This window comes from Phaethon lepturus, unplaced genomic scaffold (genome assembly GCF_000687285.1).
Source record: "Phaethon lepturus isolate BGI_N335 unplaced genomic scaffold, ASM68728v1 scaffold7937, whole genome shotgun sequence".
In the NCBI taxonomy this organism is placed as follows: domain Eukaryota; kingdom Metazoa; phylum Chordata; class Aves; order Phaethontiformes; family Phaethontidae; genus Phaethon; species Phaethon lepturus.
Genome location: NW_010552455.1, coordinates 51,869 through 68,853, shown reverse-complemented (window position 1 = coordinate 68,853; position 16,985 = coordinate 51,869). Strand labels below are relative to the sequence as shown.

General features: G+C 43.9%; 1 protein-coding gene across 1 annotated transcript; it reads left to right on the top strand.

The window, feature by feature from the left end:
* Positions 1–1,995: 1,995 nt before the first annotated feature.
* LOC104623970 lies at positions 1,996–8,028 on the top strand (the record flags this gene model as incomplete). The annotated part of the gene is made up of 9 exons (XM_010291212.1): positions 1,996–2,130; positions 2,649–2,773; positions 3,069–3,137; positions 3,636–3,749; positions 4,577–4,692; positions 4,982–5,037; positions 6,521–6,573; positions 7,215–7,342; positions 7,872–8,028. Coding segments are annotated over 9 exons (953 nt in total), but the record flags the coding sequence as incomplete, so codon positions are not given.
* Between the last annotated feature and the right edge of the window lie 8,957 nt (positions 8,029–16,985).

The following is a 16,985-nucleotide window of genomic DNA, read 5'->3' as shown; positions in this document are numbered from 1 at the left end:
CCCAACGTTCCCCCACAACACCCATTCCCCTTGGACCCATACCCCCCCGGACCCACACCACCCCCATCTGCAGCATCCCCGTCCCTCGGGGACCCGCACCCTTCTGCAGCCCCTGCACCCCAGCACCTCGCACTCCCTGGGACCTGCATCCCTCAGGCACTCCCTTCCCCTGCATCCCGGTGCCTGGCAACCCCCACCGCCCAACCCCTGAAGCCTTGGGACCCACATGCTTTGCCCCCTCCTTCAGCACACCCCTGGGAGGGCAGGTTGGGGATGTCACCTTGGCTGCTCCTGCCAGCGAGAAGGGTGACCTCTAACCAGGCCAGCTGGTGTCGATGGGAAAAAGCAGTTACGCTGTGGGACACAGCAGCATTTTATTTTAGCGCACTTCAGTGAATTGAATCTACTTTTCCAGGTGTTCTTATCTGCTTAATAAATAATAAACCCTCTATCTACAACCCGTACTTTGCCCACATTTCATGCACCATCCTGTCAAAATACTCACTGTGCCTAACAGGAAGATTTGGGTGGGCTTTGCTGTATTATTTGGTGAGAGGGGGAAGCGGAAAGGCTGATGGGACAGGATTTCCCTCGGTTTTCCTTGCCTCATCAAGATTCAGCTTGCAGATGCCAGCTGAGATTTTGAATCCTAAGTCATTTTCCTGAAAAATCAACTTCTTGCGACCATTTCCTGGAGCCTTCTGGGAATCCTGAAGTCATATTATTTAACAAATGTATTGAGGCTTCTGCTTAGCCTTTAAAAAAAAGAAGCTGTTTTCTCTAGCTTTTCCTTTCTGCTAATTAAGCTGCTGCTTGGAGCGTTTGGAAGTGTTTTGCCAATCTCAACCGAATTTGATAGGGCAGGAGTGACACCATCTTCCAAATCAAACTGACATCCAGGGTGGTTTGAGATACAGCCAAGGGGTCTGTGATTTCTCTCTGCTCCTCCAAGCAGCAGCACTGGAGCAATGCTTACGAGCGAGGTCTAAAAACAGATCTGGAAAATCCTTCCAGAAATTATGTCTCTGAATTTTTGCATGGGCATCCAGTAGGCTCGTTTGTGTGCATTTCCAGACTTTGTGCCCTCAAAATGCCTCCTTACCTGTATGCATAAGAGCAGCAATCATCTGATTTTAGTATTTTTTGGCATTTTACGATGGATAATATTTCACAGCAGAACATCATCCATGCCCAAAAATGCATACATAAATCTTAATTTCCACGTTCCAGCTTTTAAAACTTCCCTTTGAGTGAGTTCTGCACAAATATGTGAACATATATATCTGAATTTGAACTTGTGGACTTCTGCTTTTAAGATTTGAGATGTTAACTGGCCCTATGCCAGCCCGACTGCTCATCATGTTGGTAAAGTGCCGGGTTTCCTATGACTTTCTCTTCCTGTTTCTATTTCACTTATATCCCCTACGTATAAGTTGTCCTATATACAATTCAGAGCTAGCTGGGGAAACAGCATGTTTGTGGCTCAATTTCGTCCGCACAGACATTCTTTTTGAGGCCACATTTCATAAGGATTTTGGTCAAGGGAACTTCTTGTTGCAAAATAATCATCGTAATTCAGGATAATTTTTTACCTAGTCCGTGGCTATCATGAAATAATTATGTTCCCTCTCTAAAATGGCTTCTCATCTGCTCCCTCTTTGCTTTCTGCATCTGCCCGGATGAGGATATGGGCAAACAAGAAAAGAAAAATGCTTTTGTGGCAATGAACGATGTGATTACTGTACGCCAGGTTGACTAAATGTTGTGGATCTCGGCCATCTTCTGAGCCCATGGACTGTCCTGTCTCACAAACGAGGCTTCACTGCTGCTAGCAAAACTCTCTGACTGTTCGCTGGGGTGCCTCCTATTAAATATAAAAAGTGAAAGTAAAATTTGGTTCCTGAGAAGAAACCTATGGAAAACAAAGAATTATTCACCTTCTCCCCCTCCTTTCCTGCCTCCAGCTGGAGCTGAAATCCATTTCCCTCTTCCTAGGCGCTTGACTCGGTTTACTTCACCGGCTTCGCAGAGACCAACAAGACCTTTGTGATCGCTCGTCTTGCAAAACGTCCTGATGGGATCTGTGAGATGTGGCTCTTCCTGAGGGTGGATGGAATAGGAGAGTTTGAAGTAAGTGGTGGATGTGGGATGACATTCAAGAGCAGTCGCAACTCCTGTCTTGAACCCATGTTAGGATCCCACGCAAAAATTAATGTTCTCTGCACCTTCACTACATTGACATCCTGACAGTAAGACATCAGTGCTGTGTCTAAAGACATGTCTGCAAGCACAAGAAATTTAAATCATTTTAGGGTTTCATCAAAATCAATCTAAAAATAAATTTACCCCCAAAGCCCTGCATCATCTTGCCTGTAAGCTCGACGTAAGGAGCTGAGCTCTTGCAGTGAATTCCCTTCACACAAGTCATTCAGTTGTATTATCTGAAACAATAATGTGTTAACTTACAACTCAGGTGTTTTAGATGCAATTTTCCCGCTCTAGTAATCTGCTTACCAGAAAGCAAGGTAGAACTGAAACGCCAATTCAACCAAATGTTCCTCCTGCAGAGGGCCATCAGAGCAGGCATTTACCCATGTTGCATCCTCACAACTGAATTAAGCAAAAGTTTTCCTGAAATGTCTTTTTAGCACCCACAACATCCAAACATGATGGTGAGTGATGAATCCGAAGAGATTTGGAGTGGAGGAGGGCTAACTATTGAATACTTGGAGCCCCAAACACGCTGGAAAATAAGCTTTGACGGATTACTCAGGTATTGCAGCACTCTGTAGTTCCATTTATCTACACCTAAGACCAAGGCTTTTTGAGCACTATCTGGAAATATATTTAACCGACTTGAACCAAAAACTGTTTGGTAACAATAGCATGCATTGATTTTTATGGAATGAAAATACAGCCAGTAATATATAGTATTACTATTCTACCCTAGTACACAATAGCATCATTCTTCTGCAGTGTCTCCTATTGCATCCATTGCCAAACACGTAAGAAACGTTTTGCTGTTTGTTAATTTTTGTGATACAAAATTATAGTGCTTTGCCTTACAGAAAAGGACCCTACCGACAGCAGTGGAGTGAAGAGGAAGGTGAACTTGTACCAGTTAAATTCTCCTTCCAGTAAGAGTGTTTCACATTTGCTTTGGGATGTATAGTGAGTTCACGGTTAGAGATTTGGTTACTGCTTTCCAAGTTTCATGTGCACAAAGTAACACATGAAGCCCTTGCCTCTGCTTTCTCTTTCTGTTTATGGACTCTATTTGTCTGATAAAACATGATTTTGCTGTCAAAATAGTGCAACATTTCTGGAGGAATGCTGCATTGGTACCTCTGAGCAGACTCCTTGAGAGAAAGCAGCATGCTCTCTCCTGCAGCTCTGCCCTGCCAGCTTCCCTTCCTAGGTCATCTGGTGGCTCTTGCAGGCCAGTGTTGCTCTTCTCGGTTTCCTTTGGTTTGCTTCCTTGAGAAGTAGTAACAGATCTAAAATGACGAAAACCAGAATTTTCCAATAATGGTAAAACGCAAAGATGGCCACTGTGAGAGTCGCAAGTGCACGACTTGGCCTGGAATGACCTGAAAGCTAATAATGTCTTTTATTTTTTCCCCCTCTTTTCCTAGTTGGGAGAACTTTACAGAAGTCTTTAACTTCGGTGTTGACAGTCACCCCAGCACGTTTGCACGTGCTTTTGCCCAGGAACCGTGGACCATCGAGTTCTTCCAGAGGGTCAAAAAGTAAGAGAGGAGATTAATTTCTTCTGGGGTTAATAGTAATTTTTCTACAGATCTCTTCAGGGTCTGTCATGTGTTGTTTTAGGTGATTTTAGAAGGTGGGTTTAATTTGAAGTGAGGTAAGAAAGGACATGGCTCCTGTCAGATGTCTCCTGGTTTCGGTACCGCACCAGACCTGGCAACCTCTAAGGAGCATCCTGCACACAAGCAGGGTCTTCCTAATATGTGGGTGGAGGGACCTGCCCACAGTTTTGTTCTGTAAAACCTTGAGCATTAGGAATATTTCTTATTTTGTCTGTTTTCATTGCCAACAGCCCAATTTAGACCGCTTCCAAAGTCAATGGTGCGGGTATATCTAAGCGAAGGATCAAATGTAATCGTGTGAAAGAAGAGCTAAAGTGGGTGTTTTAATTACTACATAAGCTTTGGAGAGCTGAAAATGCAAGAAGAAAATATGAGTATCAATAGCGTGTTATCTAAATACAAGCAGAAAATATGTATACCAATAGCGTGTTGTCTTTGGTGATACCTGCTGACTTCTAAGCAGCAACTCTTTGGTTCAGCATTTTCTCAGACAAATGGCATTTTTATAGTCTGTTCCGGTGGGAATTTGCTGTTGTTTCATTCTCAGCTGTCTCATGTAGCAATAACTGGGAAATGTAAAAGTGGTTGCTAATGTGTAAAATCTGGCATAGCCATGACCCAGATGCTCTGAAATCTCGCCTTCATTTTGGGATATAAATCCATCAGATTAGCATTGAGGCTGCTTGAATAGGAGACTTACTGATTTTGCCTGGGTTTGTGTCGATTCACTCTTTTCTTTCTTCCAGACAAAGGGAACAACATTTCCGCCATGAGCAGTGGGGCCTGTCTGTTGGAGAAATTGAAATAGAAAATCGTGAGAAAACCAGACTTTCCCTCAAAGGTGTTCGGAGCCACTCGTACGGTAACAGCACCAGGAACAACTCACTCGCTTGGCTGCCTTCGCTATAGCTGGTAGTGGCAGGACTGTGGGACTAAAGATTATCTTTAAAAATAACTAATTTAATGACTGGGCAGGAAGTGAAGACATTTCAGAGGAAATACCATTACTGTTTTGCGGCCATGCATATGCTTACCGTGTTACCAATTACCGGATATTTCTTTATCCAAAGTTCCTGTCAAGTCCTGTACCATTCGTTCACATTTTCCAGCAATGGTGAACTTCAGGTTGGGGATTTTGTTCTTTTTTGCAGGTATCCGGAACTGGTCTGAGATTTACCGTTACGTCATGATTTTGGCACACTTTGAAGTAGGTATTAAGGTGGCAATGTGCTACTTAACCATGAAATTGGAGGTGTTTCTGAACTTGACAGTCATACTTAAGTATCCAGAAATAAGGCACTGGGAGCACGCACGGCGTGCAATCGGAAGTGGTAACTGGTGCCCTCGTTAGCATGTATCAGTGCAGGGAGCAGCTCTCAAAAGCAGAGATGTGTCTCTGAAAACTGAGATTTTGCTATGCTGGTTGAACCAAAAATTGTTTTGGTAACTTGAAACTGTTTGTTTTGGCTTTTTAAATATTAGATATCTGAAAAATTAGATAGGCAGCTTTACAGGACAGATTCTCAGGTGCTGCAAATACCCGTCACTCAGTGGAGTTGATGCAGTGCTGATTCACGCTGATTGAGAGCCCGAGGTGTTTGAAGGCATCCTAAGCCTTCAGGACAGCAGTCAGCAAATATTTCTGCCTCTGCTCAGCATTAATCTCTGCTTTGCCATTGTGGCTGTGCTGTGGCTGCTGGGAGCACGCAGCCTGGGGAAATGCTGAATGCTGGTGTTACAAGCTGGCATGCAACCCCAGCAGATGCTCCGGAAAAGGCATTTCCTTTGGCAAGGCAGGCGTAAAGAAATCTGAACTCTCTACTGTAGGCAGCATTACAGGAGTTAAGACTGAATCCAGAATAAAAGTTCTTTTCCTGGATATATGTTGGCCAGCACAAAAACACACCTTGCAAAATCCCACATACGTGCCGATCCAGTAGCTGCTGTGATTTAACGTATGACTGTGTTCCTTTTAATAAGACTCTGCTTTTGCACTGTAATGTCTATAATCAGGCAGCGACCTCTCCCTTTTCTTCACAATTATTCAGGACTCAAAATAACTGTGGCTCTTCCTCTCCTAATTAAAAGCCATCCGACTTCATTAAGAAGGAATTAAAGTTTATCGTTGATTGAAGTTTGGAGTCCTCGCACCCTGAGCGTCTGTACATATATAAAATCACAGCGTAGGCCGCTCTTTGCCATAGAGTAGCCCAAGTGGAACATGAAGGGATTCAGACTCAAGGATGGAAGAGAAATGAATAAAAACACGAGATTCCAGTTCCTTCTTTATTTAATGTTTTTCCTGTATGCTGCTCTCAGGCATAGAATAATACAGGTTAGAAGAGATGTCTGGTCAAAACAAGGCCAGCTTTGATAGGTTGCCCGTCAGTTCTGAACACGGCTAGCTGACATCTCTGCATGTATTGTTTCTCTGCTCCTCTTGTATCTGTTCTCCTTAATGTCCTTAATTTGTCCTTAATTTGTCCTTAATGTGTCTGGTTTATATTCTTGGACTCTCATTTGCACCCAGATTTTCATGGAAGATGTATTGAGAAGATTTAAAAGTATAAATTCATAGCACGCTGCGTAATTTGAGTTGTATCCAGTGTCGTCTTTGTCAAGTCAGTTTATGATCAATGCGAGTGAGTCCCCACAAATCCGACTGCTTTTTCTTTATCGCTCCCTTACAGGATGGGACTGCGGCACATTTAACAGTTATTAACATGCCAGCTACCACAACTAAGTAAGTAACCAAGGAAGTTTATGCTGCTAAAAACATAGGTCTTAAAGGTGGCAGAAGCTGCTCTGCAGGATGCCACGTTCTTGTTTTGAACCTGTACAGCCCGATTTCCATCCACACCCTCTTGCCTTCCACTCCCTCCGCCCAGTTTTCCATTTGCAATTAGTCACAAGGACGGCTTTTGCCTTCAGTTACTTCCTTCCCATTCAACTGCCGTTTGGCTGAGGCGGCTGCCTGACTGTCTGGATGCTTTAGAGGTACAAAGCGAGCATTTCCAGCTGTCGAAGAAGGCGAGTCCGTCTGTGACGGGGTGTTGCGCAGGGAGCCCTGCCTTGCTGACCGGCGCTTTCTGCATCCAGAAGCCTAAAGACCAGCGTTCATGGCCCTCTGAGCAAGTGGGACCCAGTGGCCTGCCTGTCCCACCTGCCCACCACAACCCATCCTGCAAGACTCATCTTTCCTGCCCGCGTGGCTTGCCCTGCTCAGCGTTTGCAACATCCCACAATATAACCTCTTCTATTTGTTCCTGCTGCTTTCCCGGGATGAAGGCTGTGCTCAGCACTGGGCTCCCCTGGAAGGCCAGCGTGCTGGTCCATTTGAGTTTTCGCTGAACTTTAATTCTGCTCTATTTCTTCCCCCCCCAGCCTCGCTGTAGGCTACGTCTTTTTCCCCGACGGGAGGAAGGCTGGCGTTGAGCGGTCCGATGCCTCGCTGGCTGAGATGGCTGGTGATGGTGTGATCAAGGAGGAATATGGAGTCGGTTTTACTGCTGGTAAGCTGAACGTAGCCCGCCTAGATCTGCTTTCAGCTTTTTGGCATGCAGTTAATTTAGTGGAGGAAAGACTATTCGGTGAAATTCTGTGTGGTCCTTGGAGCAAATGTGAAAGCTAAATGCGTTCTCTTACACCCTGGGAGATTTACTCCTGTGTTTAAGTTGTCATATGTGTGGGGTGTCATCGGTGAAACCGGGGCGTGTGTCCACTGCAGGATCATGTCCACAGGCAGCTGTATCAGAGGGAGAGTTGCAGTTTCTCTTTGTGGTGACTTTCGCTTATGCTAATCCCGATAAATGATACGATTTTCACTTTTTTGGGTGTCAAAACACATGAGGTGGATTCAGCTGCTCTGGGAATACAGCTTGATCAAAGATTTTACTTAATTTATAAAGCAGACAGGAAAACTTTCGCTCTTTAGAAAAGCTTAAGAAGAAACCATATGGAAAAATAACAGATCTTGGGAATTTTTGAGATAAAATACTACTGAAGGTTGGAGACATTCTTCCCTTTTTACTCTTATCAAAGGTGGCAAGTACTTTGATGTTTCTGCAACGCTGGATAAGCAGGCTTGCCCGGTGGTGTATAATGGCCTGACTGGAAGCGGCGTTTTCCACGAGTGCATTGCGGATTTCCAACTAAATGGGTTAACGCAAGGCTGGGGCTTGGTTGAATTTTATTACAGGTAAAATAATTACAGGCAAGAAGAGGTAAAGAATCCCCATCCTCCTATATTGACCTATGTGGCTACAGCTCCATAGATGTTTGGAGCGTAAATGCATAGATTTTTTTATCTGCTGTAAAGAAATGTTGTTCATTTAATGATTAATATGTTTGTTAAATTGACAACATAATATAGATTATTTGAAAAAGAATGATTGTGCAAGCACTTCATACATGCAGACAAGCCATGCGTATTTGTTCAGTTGTTTGTTATATACATTTATGTAGGGTTCTTTTTATAGGTCTCAGTCCAGGTTTACGAGTTGGTGGATGGTCCATTCTAGAGACTGTCCTATTCAGGCAATCTCTCAGATTATAGAAGCAATGAGTCCTCTACCCCAAACAGCAGGCCAACTGTCTACAGGGTGAAATTTGCTCACAAAAGTGCTTGTCAGACTAGAGCAGAGAACAGATAAATGATCAGAAAATCAATACAGGGATGCCTCTTTTAGGGGAAAGGATTCCATTGACAAAATTTGTGCTTCTCGGTGAATTCCTGTTTCTCCTGCCATATGATTATCAGTCTTTTACTGGAGCCTTTTCCCTGTTGAGTCTTTTCCCTCATGAAAAAAAGGCACGTTTGGTTGTTTACGTTTAGTTTGCTTTTTAAAATAAACAGTAATTCTCGGCTGTCAGGGGAGATGCCGTAGATGACTTTCAGGAGATTGAGAGCTCAGCTTCTTCTGAAAACCAGACACATTTAAAGCACATAAAATAGGCTACTAAACTTCCAAATGCCCGCTGGTTGAACTTGAAAGCCGTGGCCTATAGCTGCTGCCAGGTACCTGCTCCACTCCCTTCACCGGCTGTCACAACCTGCGTGGTGGAGGAGGTGACCCAGCATGGAAAGTCTTCGCTAAAACCCAAACAAGGCACCCTCTGCAAGTCCGGACAGTCCTGGGTCTCTCTAGATCCACTCCAGGAAGGCTTAATTTGGCAACGCTGACAGAATTCCTGTAGGCTCCTGTATCTGCTTCCAAGTCAAAACCATGTTAGACATTAAAGGGTGGGTGCCTGGTTCTTCCCCTTCGCCGCAGAACACCAACTCAGCATTGCCGCTCTTCTTGCAGGGACGAAGCCGCCCAGCTGGTTCCGAATTTGCAGCTTGGTTCAAAAGCTGAAGGACCTCACCTTTCCTCCTGGCGCCCTGCGACCGATGGCTCTTCCCCGTGAGCCTCTGCAAGCTTGTCCCAGCGATGTTAGCAAGCAGCAGCTTTCAAAACAAAAAAAGTTATTCTCTGCAAAACACACAGTTTTGAGCGTGGAACTCATAGTCGCAGGATGCTGTGGAGTCGAGGGTGTAGAAGGATTTGGAGAGGAATGAGAAAGGTTTTTAGTTGCGCAGCTCTTAGCGGTTGCTAACCATGGTGGTCTGGAGGCAATTTAAAGGAAACCTCTGAGCAGGTGATTGCAGGAAGAGTGCGCTAGGAAGGATCGCTCCACGCTCTGTCTTTTGGTATTTTTCCTAAACTGCCAGCTGCTCCCCACCGTGAAGACCAGGACACTGGGCTACGTGGATCTCTGACCCAATTTAGCCGTTCCTCTGTTCTTTCAGATTCGTTTTTGAAATAAACGCTCTATCTTTCCGAACCCTCTGGTTGTTACAGTCATTAAAACATGGGAAAAAGCTATTACAGGAAACTACACTGATTTGATAGTCTTGTCTATGACTGTATGAGAGCTGAACTGGAAGACGTAGGAGAAAGCGCATCTAAATGAGGTGTCCTCTAGCAACAGCGTTAATGGCCAATGAAATAAGAGATACACAGAATCACAGAATCATTAAGGTTGGAAAAGACCTTTAAGATCATCGAGTCCAAACACATTTTTCCCTTGTCTGAAGGGAAGCCAGGGCCTGGAAATCTGATTTAGAAGACAATCTGAATTTCTCATCCTTCACTTGAACTTAGATGCCATATTCATCACACCACCCATGTTAGTCGCTGATAGTTGCTGGCCCAAGGTAACCTACAGTGTGTTCCCTACTTAGATGCATCTTGCCATTAAGTACTAAAAATTAAGCATACTTAACAATATGTCAAGAAAAAAAGAAACTACGTGGAAGATCTGGACAGGAGGAATTAAGGAAAGATGCCTTGTTCTTTACGCCAGGCAGCAATGCTGTGCATCACAAGGATATGTTGTAATAGTACCTCCACCCCATTTAAGAAAGTAGTGGAATCTGGGTGCATATATATATATATATATTTATAATCTGGGCTTAGGTTGTCACTGGAGGAGACTTTAATAGATTTTAAAGAAGACTTTCTCCTTTCTGAGGTAGTTCTTACACTTACTGCTTTAAGAGTGTTATATGCAGAATAGGTGCATGAATGTAAAATTATTCAGCCTATATATATCCCGGCAATGCCTGTCATCAAATTCGGGGTGCGTTACTGAACAAGGCTGGGATGATGCAAGCAACAGTCTGATATGATGTCACAGGCTGATTTTATCAGCAGTCTCTTCTGCAGCTGTCGGTAGGGTGGAGATTCCCACTCCCTAATTACTAACGCTGTCCCTGTTCTGCATTTGTGCCCGTGAGCTGCACCCCAACGAACGCACGGATTTGTGGTGCGAGTGCCGTGCCCCTCCTTGCACCCCAAACCATCAGCTGTATGTGGGAAGCTGGTTTACGACTGTATTTCTTTTGGGATGGTCATTGATTCGGAGCTTTGGGGTTTAGCCGGACTTCTCCTATAAATACTTCTGTAGTTACAGTGGTATTAAGAAACACATTCTTGTGAGTCTTACACAAATTTAAAGATGTCTTAAATCTGTCTGTGCGCTGGAAGTCTCAACGCACTGAAACAGGGAGCTTCTAAAGTACTCGAGACAATGGTACTTTGACAGAAGTGAAGGCCTTACGCCCCTTTTTACACATAAGAAATCAGTCACGCAGGTAATTTTAGAAGGGTTAGAAAAATAGCTATGTTATACATCACAGTTTGTTCGTACTAAGTATGTGGCTTGTTTTGCTATGATCTCAGGAACATCTGTTCCTTTTTTCCTGTGGAGTTTTTGTCATCTCTTTCCTTTTTTTTATTTTTCTTGAGGACTAAAACATTAACATTTGGAAGGAATACAGGCACATAATCAAGCGAGGTCTTTGGAGGTGTCGGAGAATGTAGGTAATGAGAAAAATTGTTAATTATTACTCTGGACTGATAGTTAAAGAAATTGCTGTAAAAAAATTCCCAGTCCAGGTCAAAAATTAGAAATCCATCCCATCAAGGAAGCTGTTGGTCTGGCTGTTTCTGACCCGCAGAAACTGGGCTACAATTAGGGGTGCAGTGGGGCAAATGGCAGGTATCTCCCCCGACTCACAGTCTCGGAAGTTCATGTTCCTGCAGTGGAGGAGGCAGAGGAGCATGATGTAGCCTTCACCGCTCTCCTTTTGTGTTGTTTCTTTTGGTACCAGTGGATGGAGAATTAGAGCACTTTGGAAAAGTTCAAGCAGGGTGCAGAAAATGATTAATAAAGTTTTGAGCTGGCAGGTTTATTTGCCAGGTGATGAACTACTGGTACGGTATTTCAGCTTGAAGGACTGAAAAATTGACTGTCGGGGGTTTTCTCCCTGGATTTCAAATTAGTTTATAGTGCTTGTGTCCAGGACACATGGAATAACTTATTTAATTTAAAATAAATCTACCAAGCCCCACGCTTTGACCATATGAAGTGGTCCTTCTCTTGCGGCTCCTTTCTCGGTGGAAAAATCCATCTTGGGAAATGCTTCTGCAGCCCAAAAGCATTAATTTTGAGCAAAAAAGCAGTAAATGGAGGTAAGTCCTGGCCAGAAGTGAAATGTAGCATATGATCCGCTCTCGTCCGGCATGGAGGCAGCTGGAGCCTGGTCGGGATGAGCTGCTTTCCAGCATCTGCGTTTTGCACGTCTGGGAGGAACTGAACACCTTTTTCCTGCTGCTGTCAATGGGCCAGTGCCTGACACGGCAAAACACTTGCACGAAATACTTGCACGTCCCACTGGAGCTCACATGCATGTTGAATTTCAAGATTCAGGCACTTGTAAAGAGGTCATTTAAAGGCTGACAGCCCCAAACTAAGCATTTCCCATCAATCTGGCCTTGGCTACTAATGTCTAGAATGGTAAATATTTTACTAGGCTCATTTATTCTCCTTCCTTTTTGCAATCTTTCATGTATTCATAGTATAGATATAAAGGCCATTTTCAGTGACATTGTATTTCACTGGCAGAAGGAAAGGAAGAAAAAAAATCTTTTTTCTGTTTGGATTTATGTCCTCGCCTTCCAGTTGGTGAAGCAAAGTGTAACCCAGGGAGTTCTGTAATTTATCAAAAAACCCCCACACTATATGGCCAAATTATCTTTGCAAAGCAACCAATTATTTCAAAAGTAGGCTTTTCCCTCCATAAGAACAAGCTCAGCCGCCAAATGACTCAAAGACATTCCAGACAAAATGACTGATAACCACCCACTCCCTTCTCCCGTCTACTGGAATCCTGGCTGCCTCACGCTCCCTCTTGTTTACCATAAAAAGCCACATCAGTCTTTCTCCGTCCAAAATTGCGCTTCCCTAAACTGTGGCTTTGTTACTGTTGCTGCTCCCCTAATATACTTCGGATCAGAGCTCAGGTGTCTGAAGCAGGGACTCCAAAGCGTTCTGTTCTGAGGCGCTTTTTGGGTCCTCCCTCCCCATTTGGAGGTGTTTTCCTTTCCTGGCTGAGGCTGTAATTAGTTACAGCATTGATTTTTGCTTTTATTCAGCACAAAAAAACCCTTACTAAAGACACAGTGCAAGTGAAGTTCATTCTAATCTGGCCATAAAATTTTATGAGGGATGTAAATCCAAGGGAGGAGTGGCAGCTAATGCTCTGGAACAGTTGAGCCCTGTTCAAGCTTTCTCGATAGAGTTAAATCCCTCCAGGAGCAATTAGCCTAACAAGCTCTTTGGTCCCCTTATAAATAACGTCACTGATGGAGACGTCTGGAGGTGTCTGCTCTGTGCACAAGAGACTTTCCAAATATGCTGAGTGGTGAATTACTTTTTTTTCTTAATCCACAGCAGGGGGGTGGAGATGCATATCTGACATGTCCCAGCAGCTTAGCTCACATATTTATCATGTTTTCCAGGAAAGATATAGAGGGGAAAGTAGGAGTGCCATGCTCTTCTGGAGCGTCCTCCTACGTTGCTTGGTCACTGTGCGTGGGACAGCATGTCTTAAGCGCTGACCCCAAAGGCTTTGGTCCAAGTAACTCAGAAATGGCCCTGTGCACAGTAAACCTGGAACGGTTCATGGCTGAAGTCCTTGTCACAGCCCCTGCAACACCTGAGACTGGTGAGGGACTTCTGGTTGTTATAGGTGTTGGACATAGGATTTGCAGAAGGAGGTCCCTCAGATGCCTTGGCAAGTAGATGTTGACAGCAGTGAGGGTCTGGGTGCAGCCCATGGCGTGCAAGCCCTGGAGGGCTGGGGCATGGGGGAGTGAAGTTTACCCCTACAGACTGTCTTTTCTGATAGTATTTGTGGGCAGGACTCAACAAGGTTCATTTGTGTGTGACCAGGTGACTTTGGTTTCTGCATTCAGGGGCATCTCCGGCACATCCGGGCCCCAGGACCTCAACTAACACCATGGCCTCCTTTTCTTCCTTCTGCTTGAGAGCTGACCTTAGTTTTCGTACCCATCCCATTGACTTGAAGTATATTCTTGGTTCTTAGGGTTTTTTTTAATTGTCATCTGTTTGTCTTTTCCTAAAATATGTTGTAAATTTCTACCTTTTGTGCTCTTATGATTATGGAGGAACCTTCTGCAGCACATCGAGAGCTTACCCTGTAAAACTGGCTTTATAAAATGCTAATTAGAAGTTTTCAATTGCAAGTGTATATAACTGCCCACAACCCTTTAAAGTTCAACTTTTCAAAATAAGGCTGAAAGGGGCTCTTTAGCCAAGCTCTGCCAAAGCATGACCTCCACCATTGGTGAAAAAAACACCCACGCAAGGAGAATTGCAGCACTGGATAATTACAGTAGCCTTAAGGTGGTGCCTTTCACCATCAAAAATGAAGACTTTCATAAGCAATTAAACCTCAACACAGATGCTACCCTGGTTTCAACCCTCATACGACTCTGTCATTTGAGTTTGTTCACTAAACTGAGAAAATTTCCATGTGTCAGGATGCATGAATGCTTTTGGATGAGAGGATGCAAAGGACGGGAAAAGGATGAAAAGCCTTTGGTCTCAGCCTGTTTGCACCTAGAAGGAACAGATCTGCAGTCTGCATATTGCATCCAGTGCAGAAAAAGTGCTGTTTTGGGCAACTAAATATGCTGATATCTGCGTGCAAGTGAAAATGGTGATTATTTCTTTCAGAAGGAGTTCCGTCATAAAATCTAGGTTGATTGAGGGCAGGTTTGGTCAGGTCCCATGGCACGGCGGATAGGATACAACACATCCAGACAGGACTATGCAGGTCAACACCAGTAGGATGAAAATGGGCCTGTCCAGAAAGCCCAGTGAGCCGCGGTGCCAGGGCAGGGCCAAGAGCAATGTCATGGTTGAAGGCATGGTGCCAAGCACACATCTGGGGTGACATCAGCCAATATTGTGTATGTATCTATAAACAGAGAAAAAGTGACCATGAGGACATCTGGGACCTGACTTACACCTTTGTGCATGTCAAAAATGCCCTTCATTTTTTTTCTCTACTCTTAAGGCCAGGAAAGTAGTAACTATTCAGGCAAGAAGACAATGATGGTTTTTACTCCCATCACCCCTTTTCCTTGGAGATTGCAATTTTTTCCTTCTGTAAAACAACCCCAATTGTGCACGCTTCATACATTTTGATTAACTTTTTAAACCTTCTTTTTGGATAAAGCATGGAAAATTCCACTGTTTGTTGCTTTTCTTTTCAATCCTAAATGCCCTTCAAGTAAGGGCTGGATAATCAGTTGATAAGGAATTAAAAAAGAATAATTACAGGCCCCCAAGGTTTAAGAATATTTAATAGCGTTTTGCAGAGATGAGGAGTGAGAAAAGCTCAGAGGTTACGCAATGTGCTGTGCCGCTGGTTGTCTTTACTAAAGCATCCAGATCTCAGTGTTTCCTTTCCCAGTCTTGTTTCTGGTGTTATTCTAAGGCATGTAGGCTTCTACCACATGTTTATAAGCTGATAAAACCATAATGTCAGGAATGTTTTCCTTCCTCTATTAGATTAACAAAGTAAGTGGCTTTTCAGATACAGCCCTGTTTACCATACTTTCCACACCAAAACAAGAGTTTGTGAGTAAGTGTCATAACTCACAGATTGATGAGAAAATAAAGAGTCACTCGGCATAAATGCCGATGTAAGATGTATCTGTGCATCTCAGTGCTGATACGAAATGTTCTGCTCTCCTGGCAGGAGCCCCGCTATTGCACCACTGCTTTGCTGGGCTGGCAACCCCCAGCTGTGACAGGAGGGGTGACATAATGTTTAGTCCAAATATCTAAGAATAAGTCCCATCAGGCATGACTGAGTCCTTCTGCAGTCGCTGTTGAGCAATTCATAATTGTACGTGTCAGGCAGCTTTCTGACGACATGGGGTTTGGTTCCCATTAAGAAAAAACAGCCACACAAAACACTTTTCATAACGAAGGAGTATTTTAAATGATCTGTAATGAGATTTTCCCAAAGCCATAAATACGCTTCTCTTGATCTGTCGTGCACTTCATACAGCCATGTGTTGTGTGAGGCTTTCAGAACAAACACCGACATAGAGAAGTTTTGGGGATGGGGAAGAGCCTTGAGCCATCAGAGCCAATTACCCTAAACTCCCAAAATACATAAAGCATTTCATCAAGGGAGATCAAAGTGCCTTTCATGGGAAGGAAGAGCTATGGTCTGTCTTTTACCCATGGGAAAACTCGGGGGAAGAAATTGTCTGGCCAATTCTATAGCAGCATTCTTTAAATGTTAACCCAAGAGTTCACTTTACATTCGTCGCAGCCTCTTGTGAGCTCTGCCCAGACCTACATCAGCCTTTACGCATTTTGGGGTGAGGCACGGAGCAGGCAAGAGGAAGAAGGGGGGAAAGTCTGCAAAAGAAACAAAACACAGCCAAACCCATGAACAAGAGAAGGTAGCACCCGCTGTAGATACCTGACACATGTTGCATCATGTAAATGCTGTGCAATCGCCCCCAGTCAGATAGCTAAAACTTCTTGTGACTGTAAAGAATGACGAAATATTTTTGCAGTTGTGTTGCATGCTGTCAGTTGGAAATCATTGCTTTGGACTGCGAAGAGCCCAATGGCTATGAAGAATCATCTGGTTTAATACACATTATGAATATACCATGATGATAATACCAAGATTTTTCCTTCAAATCGCTGCTAGTGTTTGGGTTTCGTAGCGATGCCTGGACCAGCTCTAGCAGCGCAGTTAGCTTTATCTGCATATTTAGTGGAAAACCTTATTCCTGGATAATCTGGTGTTCTGGAAATGATGGAAAAGCACTGAAATGAGTGATGATTAGCTCAGTTATCTCTCACTTTAATGAACTGTGTATAAAATGTTCCTTAAATGTTATTCCCATGTTGTCATGTTTGTTTCAGGGCATAGTGGCAAAGCATGCAAAAGTCCAGCTCTACATAAGCAAACAGGCATGGAATGACGCTCACAAGAAGACCTGGGATATGCATTCACATCTACCATCTCCCAAACATGGTAGTTTCCCATGGACAAACCAGCCCTGATATTACCAGAATACTAAACGTTTCTGCTGTGATAGGGCAAGTGAACACTAACTAGGTTGATGGACTTCATCAGAGTAAAGCATCTGGTCCTTTTATTGTTCCACCTTTTGTTGAGTTTCCTCCACCAGGACCAGTCTGGGCTGAACTCTTAGGACACTCATTTTGCTCTAATAAATACACAGGAGTTACCAACAGGCACTTAGT